Source organism: Erithacus rubecula (genome assembly GCF_903797595.1).
Source record: "Erithacus rubecula genome assembly, chromosome: 3".
In the NCBI taxonomy this organism is placed as follows: domain Eukaryota; kingdom Metazoa; phylum Chordata; class Aves; order Passeriformes; family Muscicapidae; genus Erithacus; species Erithacus rubecula.
The window spans coordinates 62,670,812-62,691,902 of NC_136689.1; the positions used below are offsets into that span (position 1 = coordinate 62,670,812).

Consider the following 21,091-nt stretch of genomic DNA (forward strand, 5'->3'; position numbering starts at 1 on the left):
TGAACTGGGTCCTTCCAGAGTCACAGTAAACCATTTGTGAGGCAGCAGCTCTTTCCTATGGCTACAGAACTGCAATAGAATATGTATCTATTTGAACAAGGATGCTGTAATGTTGATCTCTCAGGAGATATATTATCTGTGCAATAAAAACTCAATTTGCAGAAAATTTAAATACGAATCGCACTGATCATCAAGCTAAAGTTCCTGTAAGACATTTCATTAATATCATCAAAGAGTATTTCAAATATGATGCAGCAAATCTACTTTACAGAGAGGCTAATTAAATATAGACTCTAGTTACCTTTGTACCAGTGAACCTTAATTACCCTGCAACCATTTAAGGATTGGTTTGAGAGACTCATTCTGATAAAGTGTAAAAAGTAAGCAGAGCTGCAGATAACTATTCCCTACCCATCTGGGACAAAAAATCCTATTCTATAATAGGGCCGTAGGATCGATGTATTATTTAAAAGAACAGGAAAACAGTCAGACATACTTTTCTGAACATTTTTCATTTGCCTTCAAGCCACTGTGAACTACTTGAAAACATCTTTAAAAGGAAACTGACCTGCTCATATTTTGTATTCTTTTCCTGAGGGGAGAAGAGAGGAGAAAGAAACCTGAAAAAATTTTCAAATACCTAATTTTTACTAATTTTGAAGATAGGTTTCTAAGGCAAAGTGCATATAATAGCAAACACAACACAAATCCACGCAGGATAAATCATGTAAGTGCAGCAACAAGATATGGTAATGACATAAGAAAATTTTGTGCACAAAATCCTTTGCTCTGAGGCCAATGTAGTTTCAGGGTACTGTTGGGACAGTACACAAAGGGTTGAAAAGGAATCTTTACTGGATTTTGTAGTCACTTCTTTATCCAGTATGAATACAAATACAGAGAAACTCTGTTACAAACATATTTGAGTTTCCAATCTCAAAAGAAAGATGACTGTGATGCAGACTTCAGAAGAGAGGATAAGTCCTTCAGAGACTGCATCCCCCTTACCACACAGAATGGCACAGAATTAAGGAAGGGGATTCCTAAGGGAAAGGCATCAGAGCACTTTGTCAGAAGAAAGAGATTAGCACACAAGGTTTTCATTTGTGGATGAAAATAAAATCCACTAAGAATATACATAAATACCGGTGCAGCTGGACAGCAAGGTGCAAAAAATATATTAAAAAAAAAAATCTTTGTCTCACATAAAACACTCTGTGCATAGAGATTTATAGAAACTGGTTTGGTAATGTCCTATGGGAAGCAATGTGACATATTACATTTTAAAAATACAGTCCTCTGGGCAGAAAAAACAAAAAAACAGCACAATCAATTCTAGCACAGAGGAACATGTTTCTTCAGTCCAAAAATCCTTTGCAATGAAAAAAATGTATCTGAGTGGTTGAAACCACTATGGCCATTCTCTCCCTTGCACTGTAAAGACCTTACACCAGTCTTCCCAGAAAATGTCTCCATCAAAATTTGGAATGGAAAAATCATTAGAAAATACAATTATTAAGCTTACTTATTAAAACACCTGCGACTGAAGAAAGATACAATATAGGTCCTCTTCACCATCCTAATTCTTTCCTTCAGTTCCTTTCTAAATCTTCTGAACTTCCTCCTCATGGAAAGGATGTACATGGAAGTTGGAAATTTCTTATCCTGGAGTCTTCAGGGCACATTTGAAGACAGGAAAGATAACAGATATATTCCTGTATTCACTGAATGATGGGGTCATGCTAAGGGGACATGCTGTAAGCAGCAGGAATATTATCCCTCCCACCTAATAAAACAAATAGATGAGGGCCACCTTTACATACAGTTCTGGATCTTTTACTAAGACAGCAAACCAGCTAAACCAAAACATGAAAGTTAATCTAAACTATTTTAAATACCTTCATCAAGATCCAACCTACATTTCCTTGCTTAACTCACTTTCAAATTCTGTCTTAAATACAGTGCAAAATCCTAAAAGGGGTAAAACAGCCAGTTCCCACAGGCAAACCTCCCACAATGTACCATTCAACAAGAGAAATTTGCCATACATGAGTGGCTGCAGTACACTAAAGCTCGCTTCCCCACATACACATAATCCCATAGTCCCATGTAAGGGAACCAACAAGAACAAATGTTTTCTAACACATTAACAGAAAGTTGGACTGAGGTCAGATGTTTTGATTGCTGTTCAGCTAAACAGCTCTGGATTTTATGTATGGCTAATACTGTCACCATATTCACTTCCTCAGTAGAGCCCTCTACCTCTTGGTGATATCAATCTTTTCCTTTCTGTTGTGAGCAGTAACAAAAGCTAAGTGCTGCCTTATTAAACACACTGATATATAGCTGATATAACATTTTATTTTAGCAACAGAGGGAAGAATGAAATTTAAAAGCGGAATGTATCTCCAAAATGATAAGGAAACAGTCCCTGCATTTTCCTCCCTCTCAAGGTTAGGTGTTTCTTTAAATCACGATTGGCTACAAATGTCAGTAAGCCTTCCAAAAGCCACAAAAGAAACATATTCTGGAACAGCTACAATGTCAGAAGGAACACCTATCACTGCTTGGGACGTGTCTACCCATCACTGACTTGTGTAATTGAGAGAGCAAGTCGCACAACTTGTAGAGTGATCCCTCTGCTGCCCACTTTGAGCCTTTTAGACTCATGCTGGTTAACAGATGGTCCTTGGGCTGCTGACACACACCTCTAGGTATATACACAGCCCCTTTGGTGGGTACCTGCTAACATCATGTTTCTGCTGCCTCGGGCAGCACTGTGAGCAGTCAAGTTCAGTAAGCACTGACATGTTCTAATGACAACACATGTCCTGCATTGCCTTAATTTTGGTGATTCTTATCTCTGGTTTCTTACTATTATGTCATGAAGCATGCTAACAAAAAGCTGTATTCCATCTGTGTAATGATAATTTTCAACCAAATATTTTTACCACTCTCCCCTTGGGTCTCCTTTAATATTGACAAAGCTGTTAGACCAACTGCTTCCAGAGGGGAAAGCTTGCAAGGTTAAACCCCAAGGTTATTCCATGATGCCTATCTTGTTTCCTTTGAAATAGAAATAAAATTTATCAACTAATTAGCTCAAAAAATATTATTTGAAGCAATCTTATAAAATTTATCTCACAGAATGGTTTGTTCTTCTGAGCCTTGAGATAAGACTAAATTACAAATTGAGCTTTATTGATTTCTTCTTGCCTTATAATTATAGGCTATCATTTTACATGTAATTAGTTAGCCCCAGTTAATTTTTTATTATTAGCTTTGAAAGATTTTCCTGTTCTTCCATAGAGAAAATTACAATGATCAATTACTTTTCATTTTTCTTCTCTGCTATTTCAACCTAGTAAGTAATTGTGAAGAAAAAAAAAATTGAAAAAGTAATTTTTGAAAAAAACTTCTAGCAATCTTTGGAAAAACATTCAGCACATCTATAAAGAGCCATGATGTGTAGTGTAAGTCGTAAAGGATTATGAACAAAGAAAGTGTTAAGACAAAATTAAATTGTTCATGAATGGATAAACATGCTAAACTGCTTTAAATATAAACAATGACTACTCATTAGCAGCTTAATGCAATTTATTCCTAACTCTCCACCTCAGTATTTTCAATAAACCACCTCTACTCACAACGAGAAGAGCAGTCTCTATGCAGAGAGCAGGAGTGATCATTGCTCTGGGGAGCGATTGCCTTAACTGGGTTCATGGAAGCACCATGTAGATTAATAGCTCTTTACCAGAGCTCTTAAGGATGGGTGGTGATTATTTAAAGTCATAGCTCCCAACTTATAATTTTAAATGCTGGTATGGCATCTCTGCCACGACAGCAGCATAGCCATCAAGAAGCTGTAGGTCACATACATAGCACAGATAAACACAGGAGAATGGAAAAAGCAACAGGAAAAGAGAGATGCCAGCAATGACACAACCTCACAGAAGCCAGGAGCTGAGAGTACCCATGAGATAGTCAGACCTCTTCACCAGCACACTGCACAACATGACCTTTACACCCACATGCTCCTGCAACTGAGGCAGGGCATGGGGAAGAGCCATTCTCCTCCAAATGTTACAGATGCCTCATGCACCAAGCACAGCCTCATCAAGGGTCTCCACATTTGTTTCTAGCACTTCTCTAGTGCAAGCAAACAGAGAAAACAGAAGAAAAAAATTATGTATGAAAACTGCACTATCGCTGTTCTCAGCGAGGAAAACAAAGGACCATTACAGATGTCAGATGGGAATAATCTCTCAAGGAATATTGCAATATAACTATTAATTTCCAATTTCTTCTTAACTGGGGGGATATTTTCTGTTCTAAGAGTGATTCTTATGACTTAGTGCAAAGCTGTAGCAAACTGGGACTAGCTTACAGGGAGTCTTTTACAGCTGTTTCTGGTGGCTTAACACCTTTGCAACACTTGACCAACTGAGGGACATAGGAACATGCTTCTCAAGGACATGCACCCCAGCTCAGTTCCCAAATCTGTCAGTAGACTCTGTATCCTTTTACCCACAGAACAGAGATAAAAACACACTGGTAATGCCAAAGTCAAAACAGGTTCTCCCAAATTTGGGGCATCGAGCTTAAGTCAGGTTTTAAACAGCTTTGCAAAATTCTAGCATAGAATTAGATTCAGCCCTGATGAAATTTCTCTTTTATTTTAATAATACATCAAGTATTTAATTTGCTTATAAACTATTAACCAGATGTCTGTCTGTCCAAGTACTGTATTCACTAACCGTAAAAATGATATTGCAACATAAATTATGCATAGTAAGAATGTTCTGATTAACCAAAATATGCACTGCAGTCACAGTCAAAATGGCATGTGTTCATATAGTATATAAAAACACAAGTATATGGAAACTCTTGTCACAAGATTCCCCAGTCTTATGTACTTCATAACCAGAAGGAAATCACAGTGAATCTGGAATACTGAGCATTTAATTTTTCAACTCTGCCTCCCTATTTTCTTGCTGAATTTGCTATTCATTAAATTCTTGTTTGGACGTCATCTTTACATTCTTATACACTGAAATGGAATTTTAATATAGGAAAATTATTGCAGAATTTGCAGTAAAGGCACTAATTATCTTCTTTTAAATATTCAGGAACATTGTCTCTACAATGAAACCTAGAGACAGTGACCATACACTGAGGGTCTAGCTATGGCTTCAACATATCAATATAAAATAAGACCACCAATGCATTATAAATTAAGGCAACAGAATTGCATGGTTAAAAATGGTGATTGCATGATTATAAATAATTTTACCCTAACAGAATTCTGAATGAAGAAAACATTTCAGTCACCTATATCAAGAAGTTGCATTACCATGTAAAATACATCACATTAATATGATTAAAAGGTTAAAAGTGACATTTTTTTGAACCTTATCCACAAGAGATACATTGTCATGAATATTCATCACCAAGAAACTGTGAAGGCAGCCAAATCTTGTTTCACTACAGAAGTATAACATTTCACACTGACTCTATGGTCTACAGCAGAAGCACACAAAATAACTTCTAATAACACAATATTTCATTAACATTGACACTTTATATTTGAAAACAGACAGCCTAGGACATTATTTCTGGACTAATGACTTTTATCATATTGCAAAAACTTACAAACAACTTTAGGACTGATTCTAAAGCCTCTTACATGCCTAGCTTTGAGAATACTCTGAGTACTCCCAATGAAACCAATTAGCTGACTCAGAGTAATTAAGCATTAAAGCTAATGATACCTGTTACTGAGGATTAGGCCTTTTGTTTTTACTAGATTTTACAGCTAATAATTCTGAACAGGTTTGCCAGTTTTGAAGATTTGGAAAAATGCGGTTTCCTTAAAGACTTAGCTTCAAAAAGAAAATTATGGTTCCTGACAAAAAAAAAAAGATAAAAGGATCATCTCAGCTTGCAGAAATATACTTGGTTGTGTTAACCCAAAAAGCTCATCAAGCAAAACACAAAGATAGATAATTTCTTATCGACAATTTCTGCAACATCAAGTTTCTTGAAGTATCAGGTTAATAACAAAGCACTACAGCAGCCTTAAAGTCACACATACTGCAGCCTTCCTTCCTTCCTTCCTTCCTTCCTTCCTTCCTTCCTTCCTTCCTTCCTTCCTTCCTTCCTTCCTTCCTTCCTTCCTTCCTTCCTTCCTTCCTTCCTTCCTTCCTTCCTTCCTTCCTTCCTTCCTTCCTTCCTTCCTTCCTTCCTTCCTTCCTTCCTTCCTTCCTTCCTTCCTTCCTTCCTTCCTTCCTTCCTTCCTCTTCCTTCCTTCCTTCCTTCCTTCCTTCCTTCCTCCTTCCTTCCTTCCTTCCTTCCTTCCTTCCTTCCTTCCTTCCTTCCTTCCTTCCTTCCTTCCTTCCTTCCTTCCTTCCTTCCTCCTTCCTTCCTTCCTTCCTTCCTTCCTTCCTTCCTTCCTTCCTTCCTTCCTTCCTTCCTTCCTTCCTTCCTTCCTTCCTTCCTTCCTTCCTTCCTTCCTTCCTTCCTTCCTTCCTTCCTTCCTTCCTTCCTTCCTTCTTCCTTCCTTCCTTCCTTCCTTCCTTCCTTCCTTCCTTCCTTCCTTCCTTCCTTCCTTCCTTCCTTCCTTCCTTCCTTCCTTCCCTTCCTTCCTTCCTTCCTTCCTTCCTTCCTTCCTTCCTTCCTTCCTTCCTTCCTTCCTTCCTTCCTTCCTTCCTTCCTTCCTTCCTTCCTTCCTTCCTTCCTTCCTTCCTTCCTTCCTTCCTTCCCTTCCTTCCTTCCTTCCTTCCTTCCTTCCTTCCTTCCTTCCTTCCTTCCTGCCTTCCTTCCTTCCTTCCGTCCTTCCTTCCTTCCTTCCCTCCTTCCTGGTCCTTCCTTACCTGCCTGCCTTCCTTCCTTCCTTCCGTCCTTCCTTCCTGTCCTTCCTTCCTTCCTTCCTTCCTTCCTTCCTTCCTTCCTTCCTTCCTTTCCCTTCCTTCCTTCTCCTTCCTTCCTTCCTCCTTCCTTCCTTCCTTCCTTCCTTCCTCTTCTTCCTCTCTCTTCCTTCCTTCCTTCCTTCCTTTCCTTCCTTCCTCCCTTCCTTCCCTATCCTTCCTTCCTTCCTCCTTCCTTCCTTCCTTCCTTCCTGCCTTCTTCCTTCCTTCCTCTTCCTTCCTTCCGTCCTTCCTTCCTTCCTTCCTTCCTTCCTTCCTTCCTTCCTTCCTTCCTTCCTTCCTTCCTTCCTTCCTTCCTTCCTTCCTTCCTTCCTTCCTTCCTTCCTTCCTTCCTTCCTTCCTTCCTTCCTTCCATCACAACTGTTTCACAGCACCATAAGAACACCATAACATGAGAACATCTCCAGCAATCAGAGAAATGGATCTCATATGGTTTTACTCTTGCCAGTTCCATCATTTTGACTAACTTTGCCTTTCCCTTCAAACTGTCCTCAGTCATATTTGTCCACTCAAGTCTGCATCAAAAATTCCTGTTAGGTGACAGCTGGTGAAGCAGACTTGGAGAATATGTAAACTTATTCCTATCTGGCATTCAGTGAAGGTCGCTGTCTTAAGTCTCCAAAGTCAAGTACAAGAGTTAAAACCTCAGTTGCTGATAAGACCTCTTCCCCTGTAAATTGCCTGTTGATACAGAAGTGCTTTCAGCCATTGCACTTAGCCCTGGGAAGGGCAGGTTATCTCAAATGGCCTATCCTTGCCACATGAAGGGCGGCTTTCAGCTTGGATGCTCATTTTTCAGGTTTATGTACTCATGCTCCCAGGGATGGAAAACAGCCAGGAAAGGAATGACAGGCACACATCTGATCTCCAGCTACACTCCAAATTAAGCAGCATTAAGACTATCAGTCATCAGTCAGTTGAAGTGCAGGAACAAGGTTTTGTAAGGCAACACCTGATGGCAAAGGAGGCCAGCTCTTCAGGCCCCTTTATAAAGGTATTAAGAAATGCTTTGCCAAAACCTGTGATTTGGGTTCCTAAATATGACAGGATCTCCATGACAATAATCTGAGGGAGTGATTAGAGAAGAGCAAGAAGTGGAGATTTTCCAAGTATGCAGTTTTACTAATCTTTCTCCAAAATGAAATAAAACCTCCCACACATATTAGAAAGCCCACTACTGCCTATTTCTCTCTCCCCTGTTCTCCTGAGACTAATATTTTGTACCTGAAATCCTAAGACCACCGTAATTTAAAAATATTTTTTAAAACACTATATCTTTCAGATAAACCTTTCCACATTATTTCTAAGATCTGTGAGATCCATAAATACAAAGTCATTGAAATTTGTATATACAGTTTTAGGGAATATTTATTCATATATCATGAAACCATGCGGAGTATTTTATTACAGATATATTCAAACATACACTGAATAAACAGGGAAGAAATAACACAACTCCAAATGTGATAGCATTTCAAATTACTGCAGAGATGATTAACTGTGTTAAATCATTTGGAAGGATGACCAGGGGCAAATTCAGAAACTTCAAAACAGACTTTAAAATAAAATGATGGGATTTAGAGAAAATTAAAAATTAATGGAATGGATATTTCCTGCAGAAAATCCAGTCAAGTAATTTCACTTTATTTTCACCTATTTACAATTCAACCACCTCAGTGAGCTATATAAATATCGTTTCTTCTTTTATGAAGTGACAAAATAAAAGTTCACAAGCTCCTCCTTGTTCACTGCAGTAAAATGTATCATATCCTTCCTGACAAATCAACATGTATGAGGCTAATACACAAATAACATTATCTTTCTATTAGAAAGCAAAATCATACATCATTTTGATCCCTGGAAAGTATTCTGCATAGCTCTAGACCTATATAATCCAGTGAATACAGCAGTACAAGCAGTAACAGTAAGGCAGCCTACCATGAAGGCTGTAAGAAACCCTAGGGCCCAAACAGAGCATGGAAAGTGTCAGGACGCTTTTGATTTCAACTTTGTGCCTGGTTCAGAGCGGGTAAATTCCCACATCTAAAACTAACAGTCACCCTTTGTGTCCTGGCTTTCCCCCACCAGCTCTGCATGACAGAAACAGCCGACCATGAACATTTCCCAGCTTGCGAACATTTGTCTCAGCCATTCAGCAGTTTCTGCCAGGATCCTCCTCCCTCTTTACACCCTGTGAATTAATTCTGCTTGCAGCAGCACTAACACAGGCTGACGTAGATTTTTTCCTCTCCCCAGTGTGATTTATTCGTCACTGCTTAAGAACAGTAAATGGTACCAAGCTCACTTGTCTTTCTAGACACAAGGACCTTTCTTCTGTACCCATGGCAAAATTATGCAAAACCACTCAGTCCTTTCCCTCTCAGCTTTGCTTTCCCAGAACACATTCCAAGACAACATGTGGTTCCACACCACAAAGAGATAAAACAGATCTTTCATCATTGAAGGGGAGCAGGGATGTATATTTCTGCAGTCTGGCTCAGATCCCTGGCTGAAGTCAACAAATGACTCAAATCACTTGAGGATCCAGCCACTTCAGTGAGATTACTGAGTGACTTCAGTGCACTAAAAATCTGTGCTACGCTCCAGGGCCGAGCAAGCCAGCTGGGCTCCATAGCTTGCACAGGCTGCACCATCTCTATTGAATACAATATGCCTTTCCCCCTTCTCTCTTCAGAGCACTCCTACACTCCTCTTGCCACTCCTCTGGCTTCTGTTTGGTTACACCACTGGTACACACTTTGAAGTCAGGGTGGGAGGAATATATTCAGATTCAAAATCTCCCTTCTCCCCATTTCACAGTATGGACTATTAAAGGAAATAATCCTTGCTAAAGGAACATCCCCTCTCTGCTGACCCCTTGTACAGCTACTGCAGTCATTATGGCCTTACACTTTCTCCAAGACATTGGCTTGCTTTCTCCCTGAGTTTCCATTCCCAAGTTAAATAAGTAGACAATCATCCTTGCTCAAACAAAGGCCGACATTTGGTGACTTCCCTGAAGAATTGATGAGCTGAGATAAAGACAGCTTCTTGCACCACTTAACCAGAAGCCAGCCTGCTAGAACCAGCTTTGCAGAGGATTGCAGTGCAAAGCTTACTCTTTTTCGGCTAGGGAGGAGTAAGAGTGTCTGTATGCAGAAATAGCTTCAATAATGACTAACACTTGAAAGGCTAAAAGAACCTGACTAGATCCATTCAGTGCAGCAGTCCCCCCCTTCCCTAACAAACATCAATAAAATTCTGACAGGGATTCCGGATTCCCCAAGCAGTTGCATGAAGGGGAGGCAGGAGAAAAGCTCATACATCTTGGATCATTTAGTGACTTTTAAGCAGTCTGTTTCCTTATCACTCATCACCTCTGCCAATTTATCGAGCTTGAAAGCTACCTACCATGCATTGCCATTTAAAAAGTACAGTATTTTGAAACAGGAAGAACAGAAAACAGCCAAAACCTGTAATAGGTCAAAACTGATAAAAACCACTTGAACTTATCAGCTGGCACAGGATCAGGAAAGTGGTTGTGCTATTGGGCAACTGTTACAGATGGATAAGTTTTCAGAAGTAATTTGGGATTAGCTTTTAGATGACTGAATCAGAAAGTTAGAAAGACAATTTGAAAACTGCTTTTAAGATGTGTACAAAAAGCCAAAGATGGATGTTAAGCGATGGAGCAATGCCAGATTGCTAATCATAATAAAGAAAACAAAAGACCACCCCCCAAAAGTGAGAGCACATTCCACACTCCTCTAGTGTTGCACTGGAGGAAGTTGCTTAGAAAATAAAAAATGAATTTCTGTATGGAACTGATTTAGTATCAAATATAGGAAAAGAATTTATAGCTGCCTATAGCTTTACAGTGTTACATAGCTACATTAATTTTGGCAGAAAAGGTAATTCAAATCCTTTGGGAAGTATTATCCTCTTGATATGAGCACATAACTCAGATTAATGGGATTTGCATATATATAATAATAGAGAGACTAACCCTGGGTTTGGAAAACAACACGGTATTTTAATCAGTTTGGGAACACCAGACAAAAAACCATACCAGCCACAACTAATCGAACAGCATTTGTCAACCCATGCTAGGTAATAATTCTGAGTTAATTGATCAATATTTTAAAACAAACATAATAAACTGGTATGTTTTGGAAAATCAAACAAAGCAGAGCTATTAATATAATCGAAAGACAAGGGGAGGCAGAAGCTGCACTGTTAATCACTTGCAAATTGTATTTTTTAAAGACCCAGACCAAATACATGATATAACCAAACTGTATAATTGACTCTGTGTATGCAATCTCAGTTGTTCAACAATACAGATAACAGCAGCAATGGTATAATTATAACTTACAGCTGAAGTAGATAAAAACCTGATAGTTCTTAACTAGTGGTTGCAATTAAGGGTGGAGAAAAGCAGTATTCACTGTATCTGGTTATGGTTCATTAATAAAAGTGGATTTGAAGTTCCAATACAGCAAAGCAGCAGCTGCATGATCCAGCCAAACTTCTACCATGTCCTGACAGAAAACAATGACTGGGGAATGCAGCTTGACTCATAACAGCTGCAGGAAAAATAGCTCTGTAAGCAGTGGTTGAGCAGCAAGCACAGACATGGAACGCACTAAATGGAAAGCAAGCACTAAGCACACAGGGAAGAGGTTCTATCCTGCGCCCCGAGCATCACTTTAGCTTCCACTGCATCCGTGGGTTGAAGAAACAGCTTTACTTCCTTCCTACCACCTTCCCCCTGCACAGGCAAAGAGATCCATGCATCCCTGCGCACACACGTGCGCTGCCAGCCCACGGACAGGCAGGAGCACAAGGCAAGGCGGGACACGCGTCTCCTGCAGCCCCGGCGGAGCGGCTTCAGCACCGGGGGCGGCGGACAGCGCCCCGGGCTCCGGGCAGCAGCTCGGGCCGCTCCGCCCGCGGGGCGCTGCGACACCAAGGGCGACCCGGTGCCCTCTGTGCCACAGCGCCAGGGACACCGGCGACCAGGCTGCAAATTCAAACCTGCTCGCATTAGAAACAGGGTGTTTCTGCCCCCCCTCCCCACACACAGTGCCAAAAAAATAAAGGCAAGAACACTGCACCTCACAAACATCAAGTCTCAAAAGGGAAGCCTGAGCTGCGTGGCACTATCCAGCGTGAACAGAAGTGGCCAAACACATTTTCTAGTGGCTTTTCCCTCAGACTAGAGAGTTCTCAAACCCAGGCAGCTTGGTTCGTGCTTTCTGAGCAAACAGAAGAGTAAACCAAACAGCTCAGAAATGAAGTGGGTATCAGCGGCATGTTTCACTTGCTTTTTGGCTCACTCACTCAATACTCGTTGCTAAGCAATTTTATTTTTTTTTACTACTCACTGCCAGATGGATTAATGAAAACACACACTTGCACTACTTACAACATTTTTCATTTATATTTCTTGATACATCAGTACTGTTTCTTTTAATTATTTCTTTCTTAAGGAATTCCATTCCCAGGTTTGCAAGTAAAGACCCAAATTATAGAGAGCCGGGGGGAGGGGAGGAACAGAAAGAAGCTAAGTGTAATTACCAAATTCTTTGGTGGATTGCAGGAAAGAGGTACCTTGAGACTTGCACATCCTCTGGGACTTGTAGCAAAGACAGCATGTCTAGCTCAGCATAGAGATGTGAGGCACCAGGTGACTTGAAGGTGCCTTGCTCTTAACTGGTTTATCTATTTATAACTACATGTCACAACATTACCTGAGAGAACACGAGTCAGCACAGTGTTATTTCAGTATCAAATAACCATACACAGCCTTTTTTTATTTGCACCTTACACACAGCGATGCTCTTTCTGTTTTCACTTCCAATTCTTTATAGAGTTGAAACCTGGCACTTGGCACGGTCTTCCAGCCTGTGCCCTGGAATGCCACCCAACTTACCCATGGTTTGTTAATTTTTAGAAGTCATGATCAGAAGAAGAGAGAAATAATGACACACCATACAATGTAACCAATTTGTCTGTCAGTGGTAAAACCAAACCGTGCATCAGCCATTACCAAAGGTGTAATTGTTCCAGGGATAATGGGAGGGGGAGGGGAATCTGCTCCATCCCCAAATGGAGAAGAAAATGCATCTCTGCCATTTACAACTTTCTGCCAGCTGAAAAGGGGGAGGAGGGATGGGAAAGACTGCAGCAGGGCAAGCAGCAACTCCAAGGCAGCTCTATTCCCTTTACAGCTGGCAGTGAGAGGACAGGCTCAGCATCAAAGAATGTTACAAAGTTGGGCCATTTTGAGTACTACTGCTGGGACGTGAGGGAGGCTGCAGTACTGCTGGCTACAGATCTTCCTTCATGCTATCCCCCTTCCCAAACAGAGGAAGTCTGGTTTGGCACAGAGAACCATCAGAAAGAACTTTCTTTTGTTTTGTTTTTGAGAGCAAGTAACCTCTGGTGTAGTTAGTTTGCTGTTGACCGAGCTCATAAGGGAAGATCAAGAAATGAGGGAAAACCACAGGCCTAGCATGAAAGAAACGGGATAGTTTCATCATGTGCAGGATGAATGAAGGGGACAGCTTAAATCTCAAGGGAGTCATGAGGAAGAGGTGGCAAAGAGGAAGGCAGACTAGTGGAGAAAGGGAAAGGAAAGGTCAGGTAGAGAATTGCAGGAGGTTCATCCCCATAAGAGGCAGGAGGAGGTGAATGCAGGGAGCTGGAGGTGTGTTGGTAGAAACCATCAGGCTGAACACCCATCGACAGTCCCAAAAGGCAACGCTGAGACAACCCGGGACTTCATGAAACTAAGTGGACAAGGCAGGTGTAAGTTTCCTTGCACTTCTGAGGCACAAACCCATCAGAAGAAGAGGGCAAAGAGCGAGCCAGGGCGAGACTTGCAAAACACCAGGAGGGACGACGCCAGCACCTGGCGAGGAGGGACAGCGCAGGAGCCTTGTGGGGATGCTCCTCGACGCCGTGCAGGGCGAGAGGGCGGCGCTCTGGCAGAGGGGGTGAACGGAGCCGGGCAGCCGGGCCGGGCTCAGCCGGGGAGAGGCGCGGGGCGGGGAGCCGGGCCGGGGCAGCCGGCGAGGTGCGAAGGCGCGGGCACCCGGGCAGGGCAGGGCCGGGCGCGGCGCCCGGAGCCCGCGGGCTGCAGGGGCGGAGGGCGGGGGCGGCCCTTCCCTTCCCTCCCTGCGTCCCCCGCCGCCGGGGCCGGGCCGCCTCTCTCACCTGTGTCGAGGTTGAAGGAGATGCGGGCCTCGGCGAGGTAGGGGGTGTCGCTCTTGGAGCGGACGCGGCGGATGGGTCTGCGGTCGATGTCCTCCTCGGAAGATGCCGCCATTAATGTGGGCACGGTGAGCAGCGTGGCCCGGCGAGCTGGCGAGGGCGAGCGGCGGCGCGGGGCGGCCGGGCGAGGAGGGGGCGGAGGGGGAGAGAGGGGAAGGGAGGAGGGAGAGAGGCGCGGGAGGGGGAGGGGAGGACGGGGAAGGAGAGAGGGAAAGGGAGAAAGGAGCGCAGGGAGGGAGGGGGAGAGACAGGGAAAACCCGTCAAGGATCTGCGGACGGGAGCGGCCGCGGCGGCCCTGCCCGCTGCCCCTGCCGAGTCCCGCCCGCCTCCGCTGGGGGCACGGAGCGCTGCCCCGGCCCCGGCGCCGCCGGCCCCCGCCCGGGCGCGCTGCGGGGGAGGGCCCGGCAGCGGGGCCGAGCGCCGCCGGTGGGCCTGGCCCGCAGAGGTGCCAGCCCGCAGCCAGCCCGGAGCCCCGCAGTGCTCACTTGTAACGCCGGGCGTCCAGAACCAGAACTCGCAGCACAGCGGCATTGGGACTTGGTGGGATGCCTAATGGTGCATCCCTTCACCTCCTTGACCCCTTTCCTTGGGCAAACCCATTGCGTAAAGCGGGATGGTGTGCCACACCTTGACAGTTTCAAATGCCAAGGGCGCTGAGGAGCCTGCACTCAACGTTTGAAACTGACCATCACTCCGAGCCTCGCCTTCCCCAGTCGCTTCGGCAGGTCTTTGAGAAAAATGTGTCCGTCTGCACAAGCCAGAGATCGGTGGGCTCGGTGTTTTGTGGCATCTCTGTTTCTCTGTTTCTCTGTTTCTCTGTTCAGTAGTCAGCTCTTTATGTAGATGTTCTTACCCTGTGGTTTATAGGCTGCCTGACACATTAGGGCTCCAATTTCGGTTGGTTAGTATAAGATAAATAATTTAAAACGCTATTTAAAAAATGTGGGTAGCACGAAAGTACTACGTAAGAGTTAGATAGTTAAAATGTGTGCCTAAGAGTGTACTAGTGTTCATGCCATTTACTTCAGGGCTTTTAAAAAAACAAGCACAAACCCACTCTGCTTAAAGTCACTAAGTTGTCAGAACTTCCAAAACCTTTTGCTTTAATCAACTTCAATGAGACCAAAAGACCAGGGGAGGAATGTTGGGGCTCACTAACTCTGAAGGTAGTGATAGTCACACTAGTTGGTCTGAATTTCAAAGGATGTCTCTCTTACTCATTCCTGCAGAGTCAAGAAATTTCTGCTGGAAATCTCTTAGTCAAGAGATTTCAATTAGTCTTATTGAAGTTTTGGGTTGTGCTGCATGTTCTTCAGTGGCTGTGTACTGGGTTTAGCTCAAGTCTGCTGTTAGCTGTAATCCCTTCATAAATGTTTTCAAGAGCTTTCATATTTCTGGATGTCTGGAATGGATAAGATATATTTTGTTTGCAAATCAGTTCTATTTTGGTGTGATCTCACTAACTCACCCTGGCTAAAAGAGGGAAAAAGTTTTAGTTAGCACTTGCAGGAGAATTTTGAAAACTATTCCTGTTCATACATATGCAGGTGCTTGTACTCAGACAGCCTTGGCATCTTTGGATGTCTGGTAAACCACCACATCGCTTGTGAACGAGGAGGTACCATCTAGTCCATCTGCATCTCAAAAAAGAAGTCTTTAATTAACATCATATGCTGTTTAGGGAAGGTGTGGTCTTACCATTATCAAGGTTGAAGCAGATCCGAGCTTCTTCCAAATAAGGGGTGTCACTCTTAGACCGGAGTCTTCTGATGGGTCTCCGGTCTATGTCATCCTCAGAAGTTGCTGTCACCAGAGTGGGCACAGTGAGAAGAGTTGCCCGACGAGCTGGTAAGAAGACATAAATGAAGATGAGAATAGGAGGAGAACAAAGAAATAGAAAAGGGGAGAAAGAGGTAGAAAAACAATAACAATAATTATATATAAAAAAAAGACTCGAAAATAAAAGAGAAGGGAAATCACTCAATGGAAGAGATGATCTGTAGCAGGTAGTAGAACAGGCTGTTTGCTGTAAGGTCCTTGCCTTCCATTCTACATGGTGCAGAATTTAATGGCTGCATTGAATGATACCAAGAAAAGATTACTGTCTTGTGCCCCAAAGACACAGGCTATAGCTCTGCTGCTGCTGCAGATTGCTTGTTCTAAGTTTCTAGTTTTGCCACTAAAACAATTCCTTTCTTAACTTCTCAATAGCTGCAGTCTCTCTTTTCCTGAATGCTATTTTTGAGGCTGTGATACCTGAGTAGAGGAAATACTTAAGTGGTTGATTAATTTGCAGATATAGTGGAAGCTGTACTTGGAACACAATGTGATTATTATTCTTGACAAGATACAACTATTCCAAAGCTCAGTTTCTTGTTGTCTCATCTTGGGCGTTTAAAATTAACAGCTACCTTTTGTTCTTGATCACTTTATGTCTTAATTTCTTAGTTGTGGAACAGGGAGAAACACGATTTCCATTCAGTATTAATTTTGTGAACATATAAATCCATTAATATTGTAAAGTATTCGTAGACTTTAGTGAACCACTAATGAAAAACCCATGAGGAAATTAAGATTTCTATCTTCTGAACAGGATTTAAATGGCTCGGGGCCATGCATTCAAGGAGGAGAAAGCAAAATATTTAATGCTGGCTCATTAAGTGAGCACTGCCCACTCTATGCACTGATGAAGCAAATGGTTGGATAGTAAAATTTGCTGTCATTGTGCAATTAGAAGCCCTGCTATAATCCATATGTATAAGGAGACTAAATTAATGTTGAAGAGGCAACCTTCATTTGGGCACTGCCTAGTAATTGCCCTGAACCTTATAGCCTTGATAATGTCCCTTATATGTAGGTGTTTTATATGTGAAATGTAATGATGAGGGGCTGTCAAATGCTTTGGGCAGTGAGCCTATAAATTACAAATCGCATAGAGAAGAGCCTCTATAAATATATTCACCTAAACTGTCTCTCGCTGAGTAGATGAAGATTATCAGAAATGCTGGTTGGGATGTGGCTGATCACTGAAAGCATGAGGATCACACACAAATACTTCCTCCTTCACCTCATATATAATTGGAAAGAGAATTTCTGCTTGAAAGCTCGTCCTTACCTGTAATGTGGGCCTATTAAAATTAACTACTGTGTGGGACCCTGTAAGAGCTTAGGAGCCTAAACCCTAAATGTTTCTTGCTTTTGGGACATTTTCTAGCATAAGAGTCTTTATCTCAGCATCACACTTCAAATAACTAACAATGAACTATATTTTCCCATTGGGACTGGAGAGCATGACTGATAGTGACTAAGAGCTTATTCTGGAACCTACTAGCTGTGATTCTTTCTTTTAAAAGTTTTTAGAGTTTGAAACAAGACATGTCAATCAGTAGCTTTCAGCTAAAATCTGACTAAGGTGTTAGGTATGATAGCATATAATTAGTATGAGTTAACAAAAGCAGTCATGTTCTATTTTTCAATTTGCAGAATTATGTGGTTTTCTAAACAAGTAAATCTCTGCTGCTGGAGATTATTAACTGGAGGTTATTTCTGGTCTAACTTATTTATTTTCTGTTTTTAAATAGATTTCTTTCAAGCTTTTGCTCATTTCTAACTAAGCATTTGAATTTGAAGTAAAAGCAAAGGGCTGGAGTTGAAATTGATTTAATGGGGTCAACTATTTAGATTAAGCTAAAGTAAACACTGCAACTAGGCTGTAAACCATTCCTCCCTCATAATAGGAAAGTACGATAATGAAGATAAAAGAGAATGGAAAATTTCTGCTATGGAAACTTTGGTGTACTGCATCTTCAAATTCACATTTAAGGAAGATTTATCTATATAGGAAGTCAGCATTGTAAAAATCATCTCATGAAACAACCTCGTAAAATATTTTGCTTTTAGAACTGGCATGATCTAGCTGTAGTTAAAGTCAGTGAAAGGGCACCCAAGCATTTCAGGGCTAGCTGTATCACAGCACAGAAATATATCTGAAAAAAAGTCCCAACGCCAAACTACATATACCTTTATAGTAAACAGAGAATAAGAGCAGGCTTTCTATATAATTGTTTATACATCATTTTTACCTTTTGGGTCAAAATATTGGGATCTGGCTTGTATTCATTTTGACTGCAGGTAGGTGTATGCTAGAAAATGTTTCTTGGAGTAATCATTATGTATTACTTTGACAACCGTCATTATCTACCCTTTGTGTATATTACCAAAAGAAGTTTTCATGAATGACTGGAAATTTTAAGTAAACATTGAAAACATTTCAGAGCAGTCTAATAAGCATTAAAACATTTTGCAATAAAAACCTAAGATCAATTCTTACATGGCCCCAGAACTGGAAAGTACAGTTGATCACATTCTGCTATCTACTGAATAAAACCTGAATGTTTATGCCTGCCATGAATATAACTCTACATACTCTCTTCCTGATCCACAGCAGTCTTTATTTTGAGAATGACTTGCTATACATTTTTTGGTAAAGCTGTCAATATATGCCCAATGTGACTTGGGTCCATCACAGATAACCCACCAGTATCTAGCTTCAGCTGCTCTCTGCAAACCAGCTCAGTTTCTGGGATACACTTTTAGGAGACAGTTTTTCAGGCAAATTGGGAAGTATCCCCTTGAAGGTCTTGGAGCAATGGAATGACATGACAGTACACATTATGGGATTCACTTATGCTGCAAATGGATTTGAGACCAGTGTCAAAAAGCTCAGTTTAAGGAGCCACTGTAACAGCATGTGGAGGGGAAATCAGAAATTTTGTTAAAGTGTTTCATTCTATTTTCATTGTTCCTCATAGGCTTACACCCCAATTGACACATTGTGGCAACATCTTGTCTGGTATTTGTTAGAAAGGAAAAAAGTTGCTTATGAAGGGAAAAATACCTTAAAACTATAAATGCTGTAATGTACATGATGTGACATGTTAGAACTGATTATATATAATCTCCCATTTGTCGTCTCAAAATATTGTATGTTAGTGAAGTGCAACACAAGTGTGTCTTTGAGAGAAGGGAAAGTAAAATATATAAATTTTTATATTTCAAGTTCAGAGGCATTTTTAACATATAATTTGACATATTTAGTTAGATCTACAGCTGGTCCAAATTTCTGAATACTGCTTAAAATGACTGAAAACATGAAGGGTGGTTTGCAAAGAATTTTTGATGCCTTACATTTTTTCCATTAAGATATTTTTCCACATATTTTAATAAATATGTTAGTAGTGATTTTTGTTTGCCAAAAACAACCTTTAGGTTTTGAAGAGTTATAGTATTGATTTTTTTTAAGAGTAGTGTTATTTAGAAAAAAAAATTAATTGGAAAAATTTCAGAAGTGAAATGGCATCTTCCTAAAAATTAATTGGAGAAAACATGAAATACTCATTTAGATTTTTCCATCCACTTTTACCAATCAGCCTTTATTAAAATAGCTCATTGGTGACACAAGTACCCTGGTAATTTTTGACTCAATAGGGTCTTCACCTAGAGACGCTAATTTGCAGAGTAGATTTTGACCTCAAAATGGCAAATCTTTGAAATATGATGATTTTTATTTTAGTAAAAGGCGGAGTGTTAAAATGTGTATTTTAGATGTCTAGATGTAGAAAGGGTGTGTTTCTGATACACAGAATCACAAATAGCTTCAAATAACACAGAAATAGCCACAAGGGGGATGCTAGTAACATCAGAAATCTCAAAGGCTTTTCTGAGGAAAACCTTGTTTCTCAGGGCAAATTTTGAACAACTTTGTAAAATACTTATGAAAATATTTTAATTGCAGTCCTACTCTTGATGATTGAATAGGATTCTTCTTCTTGCTGTTTTTTTTTGCTAGAGAAACATATGAGATCTTACTCAGTTCTCCTTCTTGCTTCTGTGGAGAAGGCTCACTATGGCATAACATATCTGCATGTAGATAATGTATGCAGAAATGTATTTTTGGCTAAATGGAAGCTTTAAAAATATGAGTTCGGGTACATTTTGATTCATCTAGCACATGATACTCCTTTTGTGCTAAAGAAACTGTATTAGGCTCTGAATATTCTTCCTTAAAGACAAACCAGGCAGTGGGTTCAACTGAATGTTTACCAGGGAAAAAAAAAAACTTTTGGTCTGGTTTAATGCCACTTCATTTTATCAATTGCATTTAAAAGAAGATGAAAGGACAACATGTGAAGGATTAGATTTGGGAAATGGAGTAGGAGTGGCAAGAGAGGCAGAGAGTGGAACATGTGGAGAGCACATAATTTATCATTTATGAAGAAAGATTTATAGGCTTGTGTCTCCCACATAAACACAGAAGCATATGCATATGGATTGCTCCATCTCTCTAAAGCAAAGCTGTTGAAATCTGTTTTGATGGACATCAGTAATCTGAAACAAAGTACATAAATGCACCATATTCAACCACAGGCCCAAGGGCTGCAAACAACAGTACCCATGTTTACACACACATTCATTTTGCTGGTTTGTGGTATTTCAGTAAAAGTGTGCACAATACACCTAACTTGCATTTTTTGTACATTTTAGGTGAAACTTGCTTGTTTCTCTGTGTCCAAAGGTGTGGGCTGTTTTGAAATTTTCAATAATGGGGATATGCCAGAATAGGAGGTAGGAAAAGGATTCCAAAACGTTTGAAAAGGATGAAGGAAGGGTTGATGATGGTCAGTTTCTTTATGGTATTTGAAGGTGGGGACATTTTATTAAGAATGCATCTTTGATGCTACTCATTCTTCTGATATTGATGTCAGTCTAGGAACTGGTAATATGACATGAATAAAAAAGACCTGGAAGTTATCATAACTTTGAAAAGATGTTAACATATTGGGTGGATTCATCATAAAATGTCGTTGGATAGAGGGACATCTAGAGT

General features: G+C 41.1%; 1 protein-coding gene and 1 long non-coding RNA gene across 6 annotated transcripts in view; one reads left to right on the plus strand and one right to left on the minus strand.

The window, feature by feature from the left end:
* PHACTR1 (phosphatase and actin regulator 1) overlaps nt 1-21,091 on the minus strand; it is a 294,356-nt gene that overhangs the window by 264,698 nt on the left and 8,567 nt on the right. For 4 of the 5 annotated variants that reach the window (XM_079299943.1, XM_079299944.1, XM_079299945.1 and 1 more), the window contains 2 exons: nt 15,904-16,050; nt 14,148-14,294 (listed from right to left, as the gene is read on the minus strand). In XM_079299943.1, coding sequence (XP_079156069.1) covers nt 14,148-14,294; nt 15,904-16,050 — 294 coding nt within the window. Of the gene's footprint in view, nt 1-14,147; nt 14,295-14,690; nt 14,842-15,903; nt 16,051-21,091 lie in introns of those variants that run through there. The other variant, XM_079299946.1, reaches the window with a different exon arrangement.
* The window catches only part of LOC306799234, a 29,461-nt gene continuing 22,526 nt past the window's right edge, over nt 14,157-21,091 (plus strand). The window contains exon 1 of the long non-coding RNA XR_013773562.1: nt 14,157-14,272. This is a non-coding gene — a long non-coding RNA (uncharacterized lncRNA). The remainder of the gene's footprint in view (nt 14,273-21,091) is intronic.